Consider the following 21,949-nt stretch of genomic DNA (forward strand, 5'->3'; position numbering starts at 1 on the left):
CATCAAAAAAACGTTGCATGCAGCTTTTTCTTGGCGTTCAAAACCCAACGAACGCAAGGAAACCGCTTCTAGTTCGTTTTCTGCGCGTTTATTTTACGCTTCGGAGGACCGGATATATCCCAATATATCCCATGGTCCATATTGAAAGGAGGCACCTCAAATAAAACGACAAGGGCTTTCATATCCAGTTCCCGACACTGCTTCCACAGGTTAACACACAAACTACAATTTGGGCTGCAGGCTGGCGTTAGACAGAGACAAACGAACGCCGGTGTAGAAGTCAATCGATCGCCACCACAAAATGCAACATAAACGTCTAGGAAGTTCAGAGCAAGTTTGTTTATCCAAAAGCTTAACGCCCGTGTGAACAAGGCCTACCTACTACTTTTCCTTTCTTTATGTCTGGTTGAATTTCTTAGATCTCTCTACTTCTCTCTCTCTTTCAGAGTTTGGTGTCCACCTGGCTGAGCTCACTGTGGATCCCCAGGGTGCCCTTGCAATTCGACAGGTAGGTGTCCATATCCTGCTATGTTAGTGTCATTTCTGCCTACAGTGGTCTTTGCTGATATGCCCTAGGTTTCTCTTGCTTTCGGTCTTTATTGGCAAAAAAAGGAAAGACAATTAACAGAGTTTAAAAATTGTGTTAAAGAAGAAGAAAAAAAAAAAAGAGTTGTTGTATGATGTACCAGTAGGTTGGTATTAACATATCATTGGGGAAATACTGACAAATAGTGTATTGAAATAGTTTGCTATTACCCATAAGGATTACATTAGGTGAACTGATTTCTGTTTTCTATTAAATGAAGTTACAGTCAGTCCTCAACATTTGTGCATTTAACGTTCAAGTATTTGTACAATTTTTTTTTTTTTGTAGTAAAATATTTTTTACTTTCGATCTAACAACCTCGTACATTCGCGGGGTTCATGGCTATGCACAGTGGAGAAAAAAAAATGAGAAGCAATATGCCTGCAAGTTTGAGGAGCGACTAATATCTTCCTAGAAGCTTCACTGGTCTTGTTCACTCAACTGTTGTAGACAAAAGTGCTCCCCATGCATTTGTTGCATTTGTTTTTATTGTTTTGCTTAAAATATCACATTTTGTGTTGAAATTATGACCCCAAAGAATGTTGCAAGTCATTTTGGGTACTAAGTTCAAGCTTGCTAAGTCAGTGATGTGGCTTAGTGAGACAATAAAGGTATTGGATAAACTTCATGTCCGAATGTGGGCGCCATCGTCGGCTACGAGTTTGGTATTAACGAAACAACTAGCTGGATAGAGACTTTGAGACTGCTGGTCCCATTACCGATTTCAGTCTCAAGGTTAAATATCCGCTTACCTCCGCTATGCTTACATATAGCGAGATGTTTAAGCATCGCATGAAGCAGACGCTGCTGACAGATTATTTCAAGTCAGTGCATCCTCTATCATGTTGGAGGTGATACTGAGACCCAGTGGTGTAGCCAGCTTGCTGATGTCCCCTGTGCAGCGCCCTGAGGTGGGCCTCTCCTGTTTAGCATAACACGTAGTAATTTATTCGCAACTACAGTAGATCCTAGGGGCCAGCTGGGCAGTGGTGTCCGCGATCGCGTCACTATCACACACTGGTGACAAATAAACCAGCTTTCTAAATGAATTTTGGAATAACTTTTTAAATTGCTTTATTTCAACCGCTGTAAATTAGCAAAAACAAAATAAATTGTGTGAATGGAATGTGGGAGGTGTGAGTACATTGTAAAAGGCACCTGACCTGACACAGACTCACACCAGAGGCACTTGTAAAAACGATGAGCTTTTATTTTTCTTCACCTGTGGGGCACGTCTTCCCTGTGATCTCCACAGGCACAACACGGTCCCAAAACACACAAAATAAAGCACACCACACTCCTCCTCCAAGACTCCTCCAATCCCTCCTAAACCATTAACAGCTTTATTTTGTGGGCTCTCAGAGGGGCTTAAAGTGGAAAAGGACAAACTGTAATGGCCTTTACTTCATTATTGGCACGCAGACTTATCTTGCTCAACTGGAAGAATCCTAACTCTCCTCTGTTAAGTCAGTGGGTAACTGATATTTTATATTATTTGAAATTGGAAAAAAATCAAATTCTTACTTAGAGGATCTGTGCAGAACCTTTTCAAAACCTGGCAGGATCTGATCAATAACATTTTAGATTAAGCTCTTAAAGCACTGAGGAAGCAGATTCTCTCCCCATTTCTTTTTCTTCTCCATTTATCATTATCCGCTTATTAAACTCATCAATTTACTTATTTTTACTAGCTTTAAGATTTACTCTGTTGGCCATGCTCTCTTTCTTTGGGGTGGGGGTTGATTTGTTTTCAGTCCTATTTTTGTAAAAATTGATCTGTTTGTATGGAATGATTATAATAAAAGCAATAAAATAAAAAATCTGATTTTATTTTGATTGCTGCATTTTATGGGTTATTTCATAGTTACTATGTTATGAAAAGTACATATCAAAATTCTTTGCAGAAAGGTGTATTTTGAGCATTCTGTAGCGAGAGATTATAGTTTTTGGTGGTTGCAAGAACCTAACCACCTATTTCCCAAAGGTTTGATGTATCAATATTTGTGTTTTTGACTTTTGCATCATTTCCTAGGAATGTAATCACTGAGAAAGTTGAGGATTGTCTGTATTTATTTTAATATGTTGTTGTTCATCATAGTGCCGGAAAGGGGTGGCTAGTTCCGTGTTGGTCAGATATGCAAGTAGGAATATTAATCAGACTCTGAGAGATGTCAAGAAAGCTAACAGGACGTTAGCTCAAGGGAGGTTATGCTTAAGCTACAGTATATAATGCACTAATGAAGCCTCGCCTGGATTACTGCGTACAGTTTTTGTCTTTGTATTACAAAAAGACATAGCAGTGCTAGATAAAGCCCAGAGAAGATCCATAAGGTTTTAAGAGCAACCATACCACATGCACTTTACAACAACAACAACATTTATTTATATAGCACATTTTCATACAAATAATGTAGCTGAAAGTGCTTAACATGGTGAAGAAAGAGGTGAAAAAAAGACAAAATAAGAATTAAAATAAGAGAACACTAATTAACATAGAATAAAGGTAAAGTCCGATGGCCAAGGAGGACAGAAAAACCAAAAAAAAACTCCAGACGGCTGGAGAAAAAATAAAATCTGCAAAAATAAAATCTACTTTAGAACAGGTAACCCACCTGAAGCTTCGGGTGTTCAGGCTCAACCAGTGCTTGGATGGTAGACCATCTAGAAAAAGCTTGGGTAGGTGTTGGAGAGGCCATCAGGAGGCGTTTATGTAATGGCCTTTGTGTGGATCCCAACACCCCAGTGCAGTGATGGGGACACTGCTGAGAATATGGTGATTGTGAAATTGGTTGAAATGTTAAGCAAAGTGTTCTTGGCACTCTATGGTTATAAAAGATCCCTGGGCATCCTTTGTGAAAAGCAGGATATATGCCGATTTCCAGGCTAAACTGCCCCCCTATGGCCTAGTCATTCTGGCCCTCTAATCAGCCCCTGCCTCATACTGGCTATCTCTCTCACCCCTTCACCACCTAATAGCTAATGTGTGGTGAGCATAGCGGCGCAAAATGGCTGTCGTCACATCATCCACACTTTAGTGGTGATTGAAGTGGCTTTCCACTCTTTATGTAAAGTGCTTTGAGTAGTGAGAAATCTATATACAGTTGATTCCGGTTAATTGGACCACCGGTTAATCGGACCAGCCGCTTATTCGGACCAAATCCTAAAGAACCGAAACAGATCATATTACATAAGCCTAATATTGTTCGCTTATTTTGACCAAAATTCCGTTTAATCGGACCAAAGAACGTGACAGAGAATAAGAAAAATAAGCCACAAGTCGCCCACGGAAAACGGATGTAAAGCGGGTCAGCAACATCGGGAGGATCCCTGGGCTCCCCAGGAGAATTTATGCTTTTATCAAAGGTCAGGAAGTCGGAAAATTTGTACCAAGTGCAAACTAGTGGGGGTGAACATGCCTGCCCTTTCTTTCCTAAAACGGACCGCCTAGTAGCCGGCGACATGAAGTCGAGTGTAAACAAGTGCAGTGCGTCAACAGAATGCGTCAGATCACACTCGACAAGTTCTTCAGACGTTGACTGGAATTTGGTAATGTAACATTTTTTTATTGTGCTTCACATGCTGAGTGTCGTGTAGATTTCTTTTTCAATAAACAAAGTTGTAAACAACTGCACATGTACGTAGTTCTTGTTTGTACATTCGCCATACGTGTGTGCAGCACAATAAAAGTCATAATGACATTTTAATATGTTACTTATAGCACATCCCGTCATGGTTGCACATGTATAGGGCATGTTTGTGTAATCCAGTGCTTCTCAATTATTTTCTGTCATGCCCCCCCTAGGAAGAAGAAAACATCTCGCGCGACTATAAATAGTATCCTTTGTCTATAAAATTGTTATAAGTACACCTCTGCATAACACTGTATCCTTATTAACGTATAAGAGAATAAAAAAAGAAAGAAATATGGACCAATTTACAACAAAGAATAGCTTTTGTAGCAGAAAAGATTTAAAGTGCATTCTAAATTCAAAAAAAATTTAAAAGAAAAATAAAAAAGCATGTTCCCCGAGGTCAAACGCTCCCCCCTTGACGGCGCGCCCCACTATTTGAGAAACACTGGTGTAATCGGACCAGCCGGTTATTAGGACCAAAATGATCGCGTCCCGATGTGGTCCGATTAACAGGAATCGACTGTATATATAAAAGTCAATGAATGTGTGTATGTTCCAGCATCACTTCTGAACAGCTAGAGCGATTTTCATGAAACTTGGTAGACATGTTTCTCACTGGTCGACTAACAATACTGTAGGGTGAAATCAACCCTAACCCACTCCCTTCTGGGTAGGGTGACGGGTGATCTTGCAGTCTTGTATGCATGTTGTTATCCAGCTGACACTCGGAACGACCACCAGAGGGCAAACTAAAGGTGACTGCCAGCATTCTTTAGGTTTGAGCATCACCACGCCCCTGTTGCTTTTGAAATTAAATAGAGTTGGCTGGTTCACAGCGTCAACTGGATGATAATATCCATAAAAGATGGCAAGAGAAGCACATTAGTGAGTGTTCATTGTTTGTTCATTTATTCTTATTTTTAAAGTGTTTTTTTTTTTTTTAATTTTTCTCAAACAATTATAAAAAAAAACACTATGGGCAACGCTGGGTATTTCAGCTAGTGCACTATATAAATGTAAAGAATTATTATTATCAAGAAATATGAGCAAAATGTGACGATGCGGGTTCGACTCCACCCCCCTATTGTTGTTCAGGAGCCCTTGAACCCAACACCGTCGATAATGTCACCGAGATGAGCTGACACACAGGGACAAATCTCTCAAGGCCAAGGGATATTCCATAAAGTGCTTTATTAAAAAACAAAAAGTGCAAAAGTGCAGAGTCAAAGTTCAATAAATAAATCCATAAAAATCAAGTGTCCAGTGGGGTTAAAACCATCAACAATAAATCCTTTAAAATCTGAGGTAAAAAATGTAGAAGTTAAAAACGCAGTCTCTCACACCCTTCTTGTTCTCTGGCCCACCTCCATCACTCTCTCCCCGGCTCACCATTACTTGCAGCCGCGGAGACCCAACAGTCACGAGCTCCTTCTGTCAACCTCCGTCTTGGCCTCCAAACAGACGTCACTGCCAGACCGACGAGGCTGGCTCTCCTCCCGTGATCTTTCGCGCACCCGTAGTCGCTCCTCAGATCCAGCGGGATGACACCTCTCCTGCTCACCCCACTCGCTAGTTGTCAGTGGGGCGAACTAGCCCCTAGAGCGCCTCCATCTAACGCTCCTTCGCGGGGCCCCCGCTCGTTCTGTCGCTCTCTCTTAAGGTGGCCAGATCATCCAACCTAGACTGCCATTGCCGTACTTTACCCTCCTTCTCACATCGTTCTACCTCCTTCCATTTCTTTCCCCGATTTATCCCGTTTTTTTCCACGATTCCTGATTTATATCCCCCTCTCTCTGCCTCCGTGGCAGAGCGTCTAAATTACACACCGCAGGAAGCCAATGAGGCAAACAAGAGTGACCGCACCCTCACGTGCAGGTGCGACTCGCTCCAATCACCCCATTAACTCCCCGCGGTTGTGCAATCGCGCCCACGGAAAACGACACGGCTATATGGATTTAAAAAACCTGACTTTTTTCAGAAGCCGTGGACCCGCTATACCACACTATGAGGAGCTGTTTTGGTACTGGTACTAAGGTCAGAAAGCTGGTATCACATCCAAAGTCGAAATTTTAGTACCACTTCAACCACCACACACCGTATTACTTGTGTCGTTTGATATTATGGGGCCTGGTGTGCACTGGACATTTTGATGCGACTTAGATGGTTTGGAGTTGGCTTGTGGTTTGTGGGGATTGCTTTGTGGAATGCAATTACGGTGAATAATTCTGATAAACCTGATTAAATCAAAAAGAGGTTTGGAGCACGCACTAATACAGTGCATTGCTGTACCCACCACATGACAATCCAACTCGGGATCCGGATTAGGACCCGAGTGCAGCCATGCAACAGGTGATACCTCAGCCCCACACTAGCTCAGATAGAGTGGAATAGTGTGAGGTTTTTTTTTATGCTGGCTGGAGTGCCAATTCTGCCACCTAATCGGAAAACTGGTGGCAAAAGCATGAATGTGTATTATCCTAGATACAAGAAGGCAAATATATCACATTTCAACAGTGTTCTTTTGACGAATGAATCATTTTTTGATATTTTGTTTTCATATTGAGGAGCTAAAGAATTATCAAAATAATTATAGCTGTTAAAAATGTGAGCAGTCTGCCGATGATATGCTAAGTTGACGTGACAGATCCTGCAAGGCGATGCAATGAAGTAGATTTATCAGTACAAGCCAGACGAAGTAAGCGGAGCTCGAACACGAAGAATGATGAGACAAAGCTACCTTCCTGCTAGGACTATAGAGTTTTCAAATTTTGGAGATGTATGGCAGTCTGTGCTGACCCCAGATGTTGTATCCTAATACTATGGTCAAAGCAGTGAAAAAAATTAAGAAAATAGGTTTTAGAGGGCCCAACCAAAATAAAACCTTTTTGCAAGGTTATACAAATTGGAATGTCTGGGACCATAGATTATACAACAATTTAAAGAATTATTGCACTTAATGAGATTTGAGAATTAAACTATTCAACTTTTAGTACCTCTTTCAATGTAGTCCTATTTCCCTAAAAAAAAGAATTACAGCTGATAATGGTTTAACTTTGTTTAAAATGGCAAATAACCCAAGAGTCCTTAAGCAGATATTGACTTTGTCGTGCTGAATTTTCAGGCTTCTTATTAGTGCTGCTAATTCTCTAGCAATGGATAAAATTTGTAGCAGAAGATTGGGCATCCTGGCTGGATTGCAGGAGAGTTCATTGCCCAGACAGGAGACCAGTGCAGTGATGCAAGTGGATTGGCCGATGGGTCAAGGAAATAAATTTGTGCTCGGCTGGTGTGATTTAATGGACGGAAAGAGATAAGCCAAGGTTTAGGAGTGATTTCATCCCCTGGTCCTCGTATGTTAAACCCAGTCGGAACACCAGCAGGGGGAGTTGGGAGTCTGAAAGTGCAGCCCTTTCGGGGTCACTAGGGATTGATAGGGGGTGCTGTCAGGGGAGGACCTCTCTACATTTTCTATGGCCCAGAAGTGCTTCCGTGAGGACACAGCCTGACACCTTTAAGCATTCCCAGCTCCGGCTTTAAAGGAATCCACTGCCTCACTTCATTTGAGTCAGAGTCGACAGGCAACAGACAACACTCAACTGGTATATGGAGAAAGGAAAGAGGAAGAATTGTTTATTATTGGTTGATTTGTCTTTTTGTGGCGGATTGCGCTGATAAGGATTGTGAAGAGGTGCTTGGAAGAGTAAAAATGTTTTATTCTAAAATATATGTTGTATTACTGCATCTTGGGTTTTTGGGCTCCGTGGTGCCCTCTTGTGGTCACAATTGAAATGCATTTGCTTTTGCAGTGCACTGAAGATATTTGGGTATGAGATGAAAAGATGAGTATGGGACAAGAGTTTAAAATTCTAGCTTTTATTTTCTGATATTGACACCTAGTTGTGTTGAATAATATAAAGGATGGCTCCTTTTGTAGGAACACATGACTGACAGGGGTTTCTTGTTACCTGGGTGTGTCCTGTTAGATTGATTGTTTATTAATCAGTAAATGGCTCTGAATGTGAACTTTCGGTTTTAGCCTTGGGTTTCACCTGTGAAGACTGCATTTACCATTGAAATGGGTTAACCATAATGAAGGCCAGAGAGCTGAGAGAAGAGCAAGCCATTTTGAAACTGAGAAAAGAGGAAAAATCAGTCCAAGGCATTGCACAAACATATAAAAATCTGGAATGTTCTAAAAAAAAAAAAAAATTGTTGTACTGAGCAACAGACATTAAATTGGTCAGCCAAGGAAAGAACAACAGCAGGTGATGACAGAAACATTGTGAAAGCTGTGAAGAAAACTCAAAAAGAACAGTCAGTAACTTCACCAAGAACCTCCAATTGGCAGGGTGAAGGTATCCAGGTCCACTGTTTGAAGAAGACGAGCAGAAATACTGGGGTCATAACACAAGTTGCAAACCACTTATTGGTAGTAAGAGTTGGAAAGCCAGACTGGAATATACTAAGATGAGCTACAAATACTCTAAGCACAGTTTTGTGGAGTAAAGAGACCAAGATTAACCAAAGTGACGGAAAAGTGTGGAGGAAGACAGGATCTGCTCAGGATACAGAACATGCAAGCTCTTCTGTCAAGAACAGTGGGGTTAGTGTCATGGATTGTGCTGTTACTAATCTATTAATCTTAATTGATGATGTAACTCATGATGGAACCAGCAGGGTGAATTCAAGAAGTCTACAGAAATTTACACAGAATTGCATCCAAATCTAATCGGGAGGAGCTTCTTCATGCAACAAAATGATGATCCAAAACACACAGACACCTTATCAAAGGATTTAATCAGGGGAAATGGTAGAAGATTTTAGACTGGCCAAATCAGCACACCTTAACCCAACATAGCATGAAGAAGAGACTGAATTGGGCACAGAACAACAACTGAAAGAGACCGTGGTATCAGCCTGGAAAAGCAGAACAAAAGAAGATACCAACTGCCTGGTGATGTCATTAAGTCGCAAGTGTTGATGTTGTTCAGCAACCAAATGTCAAGCATTCATTTACATTGTTTTCCTTCAAGGCTGTCTGTTCTTATATAGTGCATCCAGAAAGTATTCACAGCGCATCACTTTTTCCACATTTTGTTATGTTACAGCCTTATTCCAAAATGGATTAAATTCATTTTTTTCCTCAGAATTCTACACACAACACCCCATAATGACAACATGAAAAAGTTTACTTGAGATTTTTGCAAATTTATTAAAAATAAAAAAATTCAGAAATCACATGTACATAAGTATTCACAGCCTTTGCCATGAAGCTCCAAATTGAGCTCAGGTTCATCCTGTTTCCCCTGATCATCCTTGAGATGTTTCTACAGCTTCATTGGAGTCCACCTGTGGTAAATTCAGTTGACTGGACATGATTTGGAAAGGCACACAACTGTCTATAGAAGGTCCCACAGTTGACAGTTCATGTCAGAGCACAAACCAAGCATGAAGTCAAAGGAATTGTCTGTAGACCTTCGAGACAGGACTGTCTCGAGGCACAAATCTGGGGAAGGTGACAGAAAAATTTCTGCTGCTTTGAAGGTCCCAATGAGCACAGTGGCCCCCATCATCCGTAAGTGGAAGAAGTTCGAAACCACCAGGACTCTTCCTAGAGCTGGCCGGCCATCTAAACTGAGCGATCAGGGGAGAAGGGCCTTAGTCAGGGTGATGACCAAGAACCCGATGATCACTATGTCAGAGCTCCAGAGGTCCTCTGTGGAGAGAGGAGAACCTTCCAGAAGGACAACCATCTCTGCAGCAATCCACCAATCAGGCCTGTATGGTAGAGTGGCCAGACGGAAGCCACTCCTTAGTAAAAGGCACATGGCAGCCCACCTGGAGTTTGCCAAAAGGCACCTGAAGGACTCTCAGACCATGAGAAGCAAAATTCTCTGATCTGATGAGACAAAGATTGAACTCTTTGGTGTGAATGGCAGGCGTCACGTTTGGAGGAAACCAGGCACCACTCATCACCAGGCCAATACCATCCCTACAGTGAAGCATGGTGGTGGTAGCATCATGTTGTGGGGATGTTTTTCAGTGGCAGGAACTGGATGACTAGTCAGGATAAAGGGAAAGATGACTGCAGCAATGTACAGAGACATCCTGGATGAAAACCTGCTCAGAGCGCTCTTGACCTCAGACTGAGGCGACGGTTCATCTTTCAGCAGGACAACGACCCTAAGCACACAGCCAAGATATCAAAGGAGTGGCTTCAGGACAACTCTGTGAATGTCCTTGAGTGGCCCAGCCAGAGCCCAGACTTAAATCTGATTGAACATCTCTGGAGAGATCTTAAAATGGCTGTGCACCGACGCTTCCCATCCAACCTGATGGAGCTTGAGAGGTGCTGCAAAGAGGAATGGGCGAAACTGGCCAAGGATAGGTGTGCCAAGCTTGTGGCATCATATTCAAAAGACTTGAGGCTGGAATTGCTGCCAAAGGTGCATCGGCAAAGTATTGAGCAAAGGCTGTGAATACTTATGTACATGCGCTTTCTCAGTTTTTTTATTTTTAATAAATTTGCAAAAACCTCAAGTAAACTTTTTTCACATTGTCATTATGGGGTGTTGTTTGTAGAATTCTGAGGGAAAAAATTAGCTTAATCCATTTTGGAATAAGGCTGTAACATAACAAAATGTGGAAAAAGTGATGCGCTGTGAATACTTTCCGGATGCACTGTACATTGTCCGGACAGAACGCCCTTCTCAGGAGAAGACCGGGGTATTGTCCATACTACCAGGAGTACCTACCCCGGAACACAAGAGGGCAGGACCACGGAATTGGAGCTTAGTAGCTCAACCCAGTGGGGGTCCGTGGCCACCGCCAGGAGGCACCTGGACATGCAGCACTTCCATCACACCCGGAAGTGCTGCCGGATGTTAATCTAGGCACACCTGGAGCACTTCCGGGTGCACCATAAAGGAGGCCGCCTCACTCCATTTGAAAGCGAGAGTCTGGAGGAGGAGGAGGAGGACGACGAAGCCTGGGAAGAGAGGAGTAAAGGCGGCGAAAGGGAGAAAAGGACTGAATATTGTGTTGGAGCACTGTGTTGTGTGCGTGACCGTTAGAAATAAAATGTGTGCATTTTGGACATATGGTGTCTGTGTCTAGGGCCTATCTTCCACAACATTTGCTTCTTTAAAGAAATTGTGTGTTCTGCTAAAAAAGGTGTTATCTTCTGTATAGCTTAGCACATCTGGATGTTAACAGGAAATTAAAGGTGAAATTCTCAATCCCAAATGTCTTCAGGGCATACCACAAACAAATGAACTGGCTTTGCTATTCCAGTATTTTCAGAGGAGACTGTAGCTCCTAAGCTTTACTGAGGCTCCCCACATTGAGAAGAACATCTAGCATATTGTCAGGTTTAACTAAAGTCTGTTGCTTTACATCACACTAAGAATCTATCAGTGCATATCATTTTCTTAAGTGAGAGGTGTTATTGTTGATCATATCCTTATGAATCAACCTTTTATATGTGTATTTCCATCCCCTCTAAAATAGTCAATATGTGACACAGTCATTACCTGTGGACACTTTAATGATAAAAATGTGATTGCATCTTTTGAACTTCTTTCTTGTCCATGGACCCACTTTTAAAAGAAACTCCTCAATAACATGCAACTCAGAATTTTTACCAGAACCAACATAGCTACTCATTTATATATCACAGCAAAGGCTCACCACTGGTAAAGCATTTATTCCAAAACCGTACTAATGCTTTCATAACACATAATATTTTCTTGAAACAGGATCTCAAAATTGGATTCTTAGCAGTTCATTTGGAATCCCCTTTGATGGAATAAACTTTTTTTTCATTGTGTGCCAGGTAAGGGTAATGACTTTCAAATTTGCCCATTAAACACATCACTGTTAACGTAGATTATCAGAAATTTACCTTTCATAAATACCTCTATTTTAGAAATACCTTTAAGTTCTTAAATGTTTTGACATGCCCGTTTTAGGATTACTTCCTTTTCCTGTTTATTGATTGGCTTTGGAGCTGTCATAAAAACAGTTCTTTACATTTATATAGCACTTTTCTCACTACCTGAAGCACTTTACATAGTGAGTGGGGAGCCACTTCAGCCACCACCAATGTGCAGCATCCACATGGATTATGGGACAGCAGCCATATTTGTACCAGTACACTCGCCAAACATGAGCTATTAGGTCATGAATTGGTGAGATATTTAGCCAGTTGGAGACAGGGGATGACTAGGCCGCGATTGGCAATTTAGCCTGGGCATCGGGACAAGACAAAGGGTGCCCAGGGATCTTGTATGACCAGAGAGAGTCTGGTCCTCAATTTCACATCTTATCCTAAGGAGAGCACCATTTTTACCACACTAAGTCTACGACAATGCACTGGGACATTGGGGTCCACATTCAGACCACAGGGTGAGCTTCCTAAGCTTTTTCCTAGATGGTCGCTTATCCAAGTACTGTCTGTCGCTGAACATACTTAGCTTCAGATGGATGACCAAGTTCTAAAGTGCCTGTAGTATGGCTGCTGGCATAGAATCTCATGCTATTAGATTAGAAAACTTTATTAATCCAAATGTATGTTGAGACTCACTGGTGTGCTCAGTCTATTCAAAATAAATGACATTTATTTTCTTCTTTATTGTAATTCCAGGTGGAATACATTTGATCCATGAACATCTTATTGCTTTTTCCCTTTTTTCTGCATTATAGTAATCCCTCGCTATATCGCGCTTCGACTTTCGCGGTTTCACTCTATCGCGGATTTTAAATGTAAGCATATCTAAATATATATCACAGATTTTTCGCTGGTTCGCGGATTTCTGCGGACAATGGGGCTTTTAATTTATGCTACATGCTTCCTCAGTTTGTTTGCCCTGTTGATTTCATACAAGGGACGCTATTGGCGGATGGCTTAGAAGCTACCCAATCAGAGCATGTATTACATATTAACTAAAACTCCTCAATGCTATAAGATATGCATCCCGCGCGGAGCTTGATTGTTTGCTTGTCTCTGCCTCTCTCTCACCCTCTCTGACATTCTCTGCACCTGACGGAGGGGCTGTTTGCTTAAAAGATACTGACGCTCCTCTAAAAAAATGCCGCTTTATTGCGGTGCTCGGCATATTTAAAAGCACAAAAGCACACGTATTGATTTTTTGATTGTTGCTTTAATCTCGCTCTCTCTCAATCTGACGTTCTCTGTGCCTGACGGAGGAGATGTGAGCAGAGGGTCTGTTTGCACAGAGGCTGTTTGCTTAGAAGATACTGACGCTCCTCTAAAAAATGCCGACAAACTTAAAAGCACACTTATTGATTTTTTGATTGTTTGCTTTTCTTTGCGAGCGATCTCTCTCTCTCTCTCTGAAATTCTCTGCTCCTGAAGAGAAGATCTATTTGCATTCTTTTAATTGTGAGAAAGAACTGTCATCTCTGTCTTGTCATGGAGGACAGTTTAAACTTTTGACTAAAGGGTGTTATTTCATGTCTAGAGGGCTCTAATAATGTTAACAGTGTGAGAGAGTTTATAAGGGCTTAAAATATATAAAAATAACTACACAAACATATGGTTTCTACTTCGCGGATTTTCGTCTATCGCGGGAGGTTCTGGAACGCAACCCCCGCGATCGAGGAGGGATTACTGTATTAGCTTACCATCACATTTTAAGTTTGACACCTGCATGATATTTTATATTCTGAGAAAGATGTGCTGTATTATACTATTTAAGGTGGGGGAGAAAAACGAAATTCAGTCCGTGGGGATTTGTTCATATTCAGTAGCTCTATAAACTCCAGCTGGCCTTCTATGTTTTTGCTTCTTTAGTATTCAGTCTTTGTGTTTTTTTTTTTGTATTTGGCTGACTTCAGGTTTTCAATGGGAAAACATATTGTGATATCTCTAGAACAGGTTTTGAACATTTTAGTGAAATCCTAGATATCCTAAAATCACTCAAGGAAAACCTCCATGGGCTTTAACAGGCCCCGCTGTTTGACAGCCCCCACAAAAAACTGGTTGGGGAAAAAATGGGAGAAATCTTGGGAAAGGTAAATCGGAGAGTGACCCCCTTCCAGGTAAGTTGGGCATGCAATGGGTGTCAGAAATGGTGCAAATACGACACATAAAACAGAATACAAGTGATCCTCTTCACAGAGCTAGATGGCCAATCTATCATGGCTACCTCAGAAATACAATATTAGAAAAGTAGTATTCTTGACAGTAGATTATAACTTTGGCTGGAACATTGTAGAAGTGCCAATTTATGAATGAGATTTGAACCCAGCACTCGTACTTTATTGCATTAACTCCGAAACTGCTGAGACACTTTGGCTTCGTCCACACTTCTGCATTTTCAGTGACCGTAAAATCGTTTGAGGGAAATGTTTGCCTAGACTGGGCATCTTTGAAGCAATGGTAATGCAGCCAGCCTCACGATTTATTGCAGAACTTTAAAGTAAAATTATTATAATAAATGATTTGAGTTTTACGCATGTATGCAGCCTTCAAATTGTACAAAACCCAATTTAGAAGCGGCACAAAAGGTACTATGGAAAGCAACTCCTCTGGGCTTGCTGTGTTGGAATATGCTTTTCTTCTGTGAAGGATTGACCAATCGGGAAGCGAGATGTTCTAAAGAGCAGAAGGGAAAGGCTATGTAATAAGCATTGATAAATCAAAGAGCGGATTAAAGTCTACGTTATTAAAGCTTTTTTTTTTTTTTTTATCCATTCAGACTACAGTGCCGAGCCAGCATTTTCAGAAGTGTATATGGCTTTGGAGAGCATTTTCAAAAGACTCCATTTTCGCGGTTAAAAATGCTGGGATAGTTTGGTTGAAAGGCAAAAATGAAGATTTTTGTCTGCATTATTAAACCAAAAACATAGTGTGAATGTAGTATCAGTCAACCTGACTGCCATGCATATCTGAAGTGAAAATGAAAGCTTTTTGCTACTGGTAAGATAAGGTAATACTATGCAGGATTAGTGGCCTTGCTTTAACAGTCCATCTGTCGAGGTTCTTTCTGACAGTTATACTTCTGTTTTGTCAGGCAAAATTAATTTCTCCTTCGGGATAAATAAAGTTTAATCTATCTATAAATCTGTCTAAAAACATATGTGTACTTTGGCTTTAGGTTAAGTAATATAAAAGGTACAGAAGACAGCTTTATTGCTTTTCACTGTTGACCTCAATGCATCCAAACTGTAATTTTTGGCCTCCCTCACAGCAACAAGAGCATTTGCAGTTAAGCCTTTGATGCTCTGATTTTGGTGTAGGCATTTTAATGTCCTGTTTATTGGCACATTAGAGAAACTTTATTTAGTTGTGGACAGCAACCACTATGTTGTGCGGTTTATCTGTTTATTTATTCCTCTTGCAGTTGGCTTCGGTGATTCTGAAACAGTATGTTGAGACTCACTGGTGCTCTCAGTCTGATAAATTCAGACCCCCGGAGACAACAGACAGGGTAAGATCACCCTTTTTTTTTTTTTTTGTCGTCTTTGCCTATGTATTCCAGCAAAGTAAACTGTGTAGAACAATTTTCTCCTCATAGGTTTGTAAGTTGATAAAAGTTCAAAAGATCTCACTTGATGGCATTTTGCGATGGTGTGCTTATAGGCTTTGCTTGCAAATTTCTGCCATCTATTTTATGACAGGATATTTCTAGCTGTGTAACTCATAACATTTTACCTTAAAATTTCCTGCCTTGAATTTGATAGAGATCTGTAATTGTAATTATCTTTTAAGAGATCTTGTATACTATTAGCATAAAAATGTTCAAATTGAAATATTTATATCCGTTTGTAGTATACTGGCATTGATTTGTATGCACATTAGCTGTTTAAGATTGTACTGGCGAGCTTGGGCAGAAGCAGCTATTACCATGTTTTACTTTTAACATGTTTTTCCCTTTACGTTATTTGCAGGCAAAAAGTGCTATACGGGAACTTCTTCCAAATGGTTTAAGGGAATCCATCAGCAAAGTACGCTCGAGTGTGGCTTATGCCATCTCAGCCATTGCTCACTGGGATTGGCCAGAAGCCTGGCCACAGCTCTTTAGCCTGCTCATGGAGATGCTGGTCAGCGGAGATGTAAATGCTGTACATGGCGGTATGCGAGTGCTAACTGGTATGTAGCTGTCATCAAGAATTACATCATAACCATGTATACAGTGCATGCGGAAAGTATTCACAGTGCATCACTTTTTCCACATTTTCTTATGTTACAGCCTTATTCCAAAATGGATTAAATTAATTTTTTTCCTCAGAATTCTACACACAACACCCCATAATGACAACGTGAAAAAATTTTACTTGAGATTTTTGTAAATTTATTAAAAATAAAAAAATTGAGAAAGCACATGTACATAAGTATTCACAGCCTTTGCCATGAAGCTCCAAATTGAGCTCAGGTTCATCCTGTTTCCCCTGATCATCCTTGAGATGTTTCTGCAGCTTAATTGCAGTCCACCTGTGGTAAATTCAGTTGATTGGACATGATTTGGAAAGGCACACACCTGTCTATAGAAGGTCCCACAGTTGACAGTTCATGTCAGAGCACAAACCAAACATGAAGTCAAAGGAATAGTCTGTAGACCTCTGAGACAGGATTGTCTCAAGGCACAAATCTGGGGAAGGTTACAGCAAAATGTCTGCTGCTTTGAAGGTCCCAATGAGCACAGTGGCCTCCATCATCTGTTCGAAACCACCAGGACTCTTCCTAGAGCTGGCTGGCCATCTAAACTGAGCGATCGGGGGAGAAGGGCCTTAGTCAGAGAGGTGACCAAGAACCCGATGGTCACTCTGTCAGAGGTCCTCTGTGGAGAGAAGAGAACCTTCCAGAAGGACAACCATCTCTGCAGCAATCCACCAATCAGGCCTGTATGGTAGAGTGGCCAGACGGAAGCCATTCCTTAGTAAAAGGCACATGGCAGCCTGCCTGGAGTTTGCCAAAAGGCACCTGAAGGACTCTCAGACCATGAGAAACAAAATTCTCTGATCTGATGAGACAAAGATTGAACTCTTTGGTGTGAATGACAGGCGTCACATTTGGAGGAAACCAGGCACCGCTCATCACCAGGCCAATACCATCCCTACAGTGAAGCATGGTGGTGGCAGCATCATGCTGTGGGGGGCAGGAACCGGGAGACTAGTCAGGATAAAGGGAAAGATGACTGCAGCAATGTACAGAGACATCCTGGATGAAAACCTGCTCCAGAGCGCTCTTGACCTCAGACTGGGGCGACGGTTCATCTTTCAGCAGGACAATGACCCTAAGCACACAGCCCAGATATCAAAGGAGTGGCTTCAGGACAACTCTGTGAATGTCCTTGAGTGGCCCAGCCAGAGCCCAGACTTGAATCCGATTGAACATCTCTGGAGAGATCTGATGGAGCTTGAGAGGTGCTGCAAAGAGGAATATGCGAAACTGGCCAAGGATAGGTGTGCCAAGCTTGTGACATCATATTCAAAAAGACTTGAGGCTGGAATTGCTGCCAAAGGTGCATCGACAAAGTATTGAGCAAAGGCTGTTAATACTTATGGACATGTGATTTCTCAGTTTTTTTATTTTTAATAAATTTGCAAAAACCTCAAGTAAACTTTTTTCGCGTTGTCATTATGGGGTGTCTGCGGTGGGTTGGCACCCTGCCCAGGATTGGTTCCTGCCTTGTGCCCTGTGTTGGCTGGGATTGGCTCCGGCAGACCCCCGTGACCCTGTATTCGGATTCAGCGGGTTAGAAAGTGGATGGATGGATGGATTATGGGGTGTTGTGTGTAGAATTCTGAGGAAAAAAATGAATTTAATCCATTTTGAAATAAGGCTGTAACATAACAAAATGCGGAAAAAGTGATGTGCTGTGAATACTTTCCGGATGCACTGTAAGAGATTATTCTTTCAAGCTATATAAACTTGAGCTTCTCTAACAGCATTTTTTTCTGTACCGTATAACACAACAGAAGATTTGATATAGACAGGATTGAACTTTACCCAACTTCATTGACTTTTATCCAGCAAATGGTTTTCTTTGAGATTTATTGTTTGTGACCAGTAGATGCGTTGCATCACCTTAATTCCCAGAAATTCAGGTGTATCTATATAAATACCTTACAAAAATGCTGCTTGTAATTATAAACACAAGCTTAATTCTCTTTTTCTATCTTCTTTCTTTCTCCTCCCACTCCCTCAGGTGAGCTTTGTCCTCTACCTCCCGGAACCCGGACAGGGCTGAGTCACGGGACTACAGTTCCCAGCATGCCTTTCGGGTGTCTGTACATGTATATCAGGGGAGCATACAGTCCTAATATTTTGCCTCCTCCTGTTCATGCATTACACTAGCCTTTCAGCCAGGTATTGTTCCTCATCTCATCCCAGCTGGGAACACAGACTGCCCATGTGTGCCATCTATCACACAATAAATAGGTTAAATAGCATGTTTTTGTTTCAGCAATTACCCCTCCTAACCTACTTCACAACAAAATTATTAGGGACTGTTAATTTGGACTTTTGCAAGTAGCTGCTTGTGGCTCTTGTATTAAGAATAATTTCTTACAGTAGTTTTAACTGAACTTTTACATATTGTAGGGTTATTAATTATTTATACATGTTTCAGTATATGTTTAAATTGGAGATTTGCTAGGTAGTGGGAATGTTGCTAAAGATATTTCAGCTAATAAGAAGAAACTTAAAATGGATCACAGTCATGACAGGCCATTAAGCCTTTTAATTATTCTGTGTAAAATCATAAAAATTGTTAGAAATAAACTAAAAAAACTACTTCTGTGAAAGCGATGACCATAGATTTTGCCAGGCAAACCTGACTTTTTCAAGCTAATAATTGATTATTAGACAAAAACAAGGGAAATACAGTAAAAAATAGTTTTCACTTTTAAAAGGAGGGTAACATGTCCCTAGAAGTAATTGGAATCGACATAAGTTGGATAACAAGTCTGTTAATAAATAGAAAATGAGGTGCATGTAAGAAGAGAATAAAGGCTGAAAAGGTCTGCATTAGTATTGTTACTTTTTTTTAATGTCGTAGAGATTTTTGTACATTAACTAAACTTTAGAAATTTGCTTATGCCATCAAAATCAGAGTAACAAATACTTTGGAGGCAGTAACACCAGTTTTGAAAGATAAGGACAGTCTTCAAATATGGCAGATGCTTGAAATCTCAATTCAGACAAGACATGGAACATTATTAATAAATATAAGATGAATAGTACTGTCCTACAGAGGTGATTATGGCAGATGCTATTAAAGTAATAAGGTGTTAAGTTACTCATGAAAACCATTGTATAGAAATTAGAAGACATTATGCTCAAATTACATTTTTAATAGATGATGCAGCTCTAATCACAGTGTTTATACTTGGAAAAAAAAATAAGAGTTTCAAACAAAAGATATGACACACAGAAATAAGCTGTTTCTTTGTGTTAAAGGTTGTCTCCTGCTATGACAAGCTAAGGACACTGAGACTTTTTAGTCTTGTTCAGAGAATGCTACTTAAGGATCTAATTCAAATCTTGTAACTTCTTAGATGTAGTTCACCTAGATGAATTATTTCATGTTTTATAATAAGTCGTGTGCATATGCAGGATAAGAGGGCAGATTCAAAAAGCCTGAATCTGGAGAACACTTTCTAATTACAGAGGTTGGGAGCATGTGCTGGTAGCACGTTGCCGAATCCACCACACGATGAATCACCTGGATTGGGACCCGAGTGCAGCAGGTGACACCTCAGTGGAGCGGTTTACGACGGTGGCTGGAGTGCCAATCTTGCCACTAACCCCCAAGTTTTCCTCATAAGTTGGAGGACCTGCTTGCAGGGGGGATGCAGATTAACGTCATACCCATGACGAAATAGTTGCAGGTTAAGGGGCTTGCTCAAGGACCCTATGGAGTGGAATCACTTCTGGCGTCTTCGGGGTTTGAACCGGCAACCTTCAGATTGCTGACACCGATCCCTAGCCTCAGAGCCACCACTCCGCCCTTATTTCTAATTACAGCTAAAGCAGATAGCCTGATGACATTAAAAAAAAATAAATAAATCAGGACAGTCATTTTTAGGTAACCAGAATTTTTTTTTAACTTCTTAATTCCATCCATCCATCCATTTTCCAACCCGTTGAATCCGAACAAAGGGCACAGGGGTCTGCTGGAGCCAATCCCAGCCATCACAGGGCGCAAGGCCGGAACCAATCCCGGGCAGGACACACACACCCACACTCACACACCAAGCACACACTACGGACAATTTAGAATCGCCAGTCCACCTAACCTGCATGTCTTTGGACTGTGGGAGGAAACCGGAGTACCCGGAGGAAACCCACGCAGACACGGGGAGAACATGCAAACTCCATGCAGGGAGGACCCAGGAAGCGAACCCGGGTCTCCTAACTGCGAGGCAGCAGCGCTACCCACTGCGCCACCGTGCTGCCCAACTGCTTAATTGATAATTCCTATTCAATCCTATATGTCATTCTATCACTTTAACTAATATCTGCTTTTTCAACATATTTGGCTGAGGGTTATTTTTGTTTAGTTTATGCACTAATTTGATTGAGTATTCTTAAATTCAAGTTAAGTTGAATCTGATCCGTGGTAATCTGTAGGCAGGCTTAGTTAGCCATGGCTAAACAAAAAATCGGTGGACTTCTTTTTTTTTTTTTACAGCTGATAGCACCATCGTTAAGTTTATACTTTTGCCAACTTGTCTGTTTATAGAAATATTTTTTTCTTTCAATGCTAATGCTGGGGACCTGACCATGTTTTAGAAACATCTACTTTAACATACAGCCGTGTTGTGACCTTAGCAAACATGTAGTAGTGGAATTGTAAAAGAGTAGTTTTTAGCTGTTGGTGCTTCTAAATGGAAGCTTTGTTATACAGTGATTAGTGTGGGCAATGATTTCTTAATGTATCTTACTGCCATGCCTGATGACTTTGGTACATTTTTCTAACCTCCCTATTTTCAGAACTGACTTGTTCTTCAGCCACTCTCTTCTTTTTATTGTAGAATTTACACGTGAAGTAACGGACACTCAGATGCCCCTTGTGGCTCCAGTGATTCTACCTGAGATGTACAAGATTTTTACCATGGCTGAGGTTGGTACTCATTTGCTGAGCTAAGTTCTGAATGTTATTTTCTTTGGCTGATTGTAAATATTTATATGCACATAGAGTTATAGATAAAGTGCATACTATTTAGAATCATTCAGAATTTCTTTAAGAATTCATCAGATTGGAATTTTAAGTGTAGAATAGGTCTTAAACTTTGTTTTTTTTGCCATTCCAAACATGTTCATTTTAAACCAACTGGGTTTGATATGTTAAAGATACACTCCACCAAAAATGATGTTTCCTGCTCCATGTAGCTTGTAGTGATGGCAGAGAAAACATTTTTCATCCCATACATTTAAATTTCATACAGAATCGATATAATTAAAAAAAAAAACAAAAAAAAACTTTGATTTAATACTTGCCAATGGTGACCAGTGCTGTACAACAGCAAACAATGTGAAAAATGTCCATGAACGTAATCTCCATGACATAATGCAGATGTCAGTTATCCAGTGAAATACAGTGGAACCTTGGTTTGCGAGCATAATTCGTTCCGGAAACGTACTTGCAATCCAAAGCACTCGTATATCAAAGAGAATTTCCCCGTAAGAAATAATGGAAACTGAGATGATTCATTCTGCAACCCAAAACTATTCATATAAAAATGATTAATACAAAATATA

The 21,949-nt window shown here is 40.8% G+C and overlaps 1 protein-coding gene across 1 annotated transcript in view; it reads left to right on the top strand.

The window, feature by feature from the left end:
• The window catches only part of ipo9 (importin 9), a 93,540-nt gene that overhangs the window by 22,757 nt on the left and 48,834 nt on the right, over positions 1-21,949 (top strand). The window contains exons 2-5 of the mRNA XM_039749425.1: positions 447-508; positions 15,585-15,671; positions 16,132-16,333; positions 21,223-21,311. Coding sequence (XP_039605359.1) covers positions 447-508; positions 15,585-15,671; positions 16,132-16,333; positions 21,223-21,311 — 440 coding nt within the window. The remainder of the gene's footprint in view (positions 1-446; positions 509-15,584; positions 15,672-16,131; positions 16,334-21,222; positions 21,312-21,949) is intronic.

Source organism: Polypterus senegalus, chromosome 3 (assembly GCF_016835505.1).
Source record: "Polypterus senegalus isolate Bchr_013 chromosome 3, ASM1683550v1, whole genome shotgun sequence".
Taxonomy (NCBI): Eukaryota; Metazoa; Chordata; class Cladistia; order Polypteriformes; family Polypteridae; genus Polypterus; species Polypterus senegalus.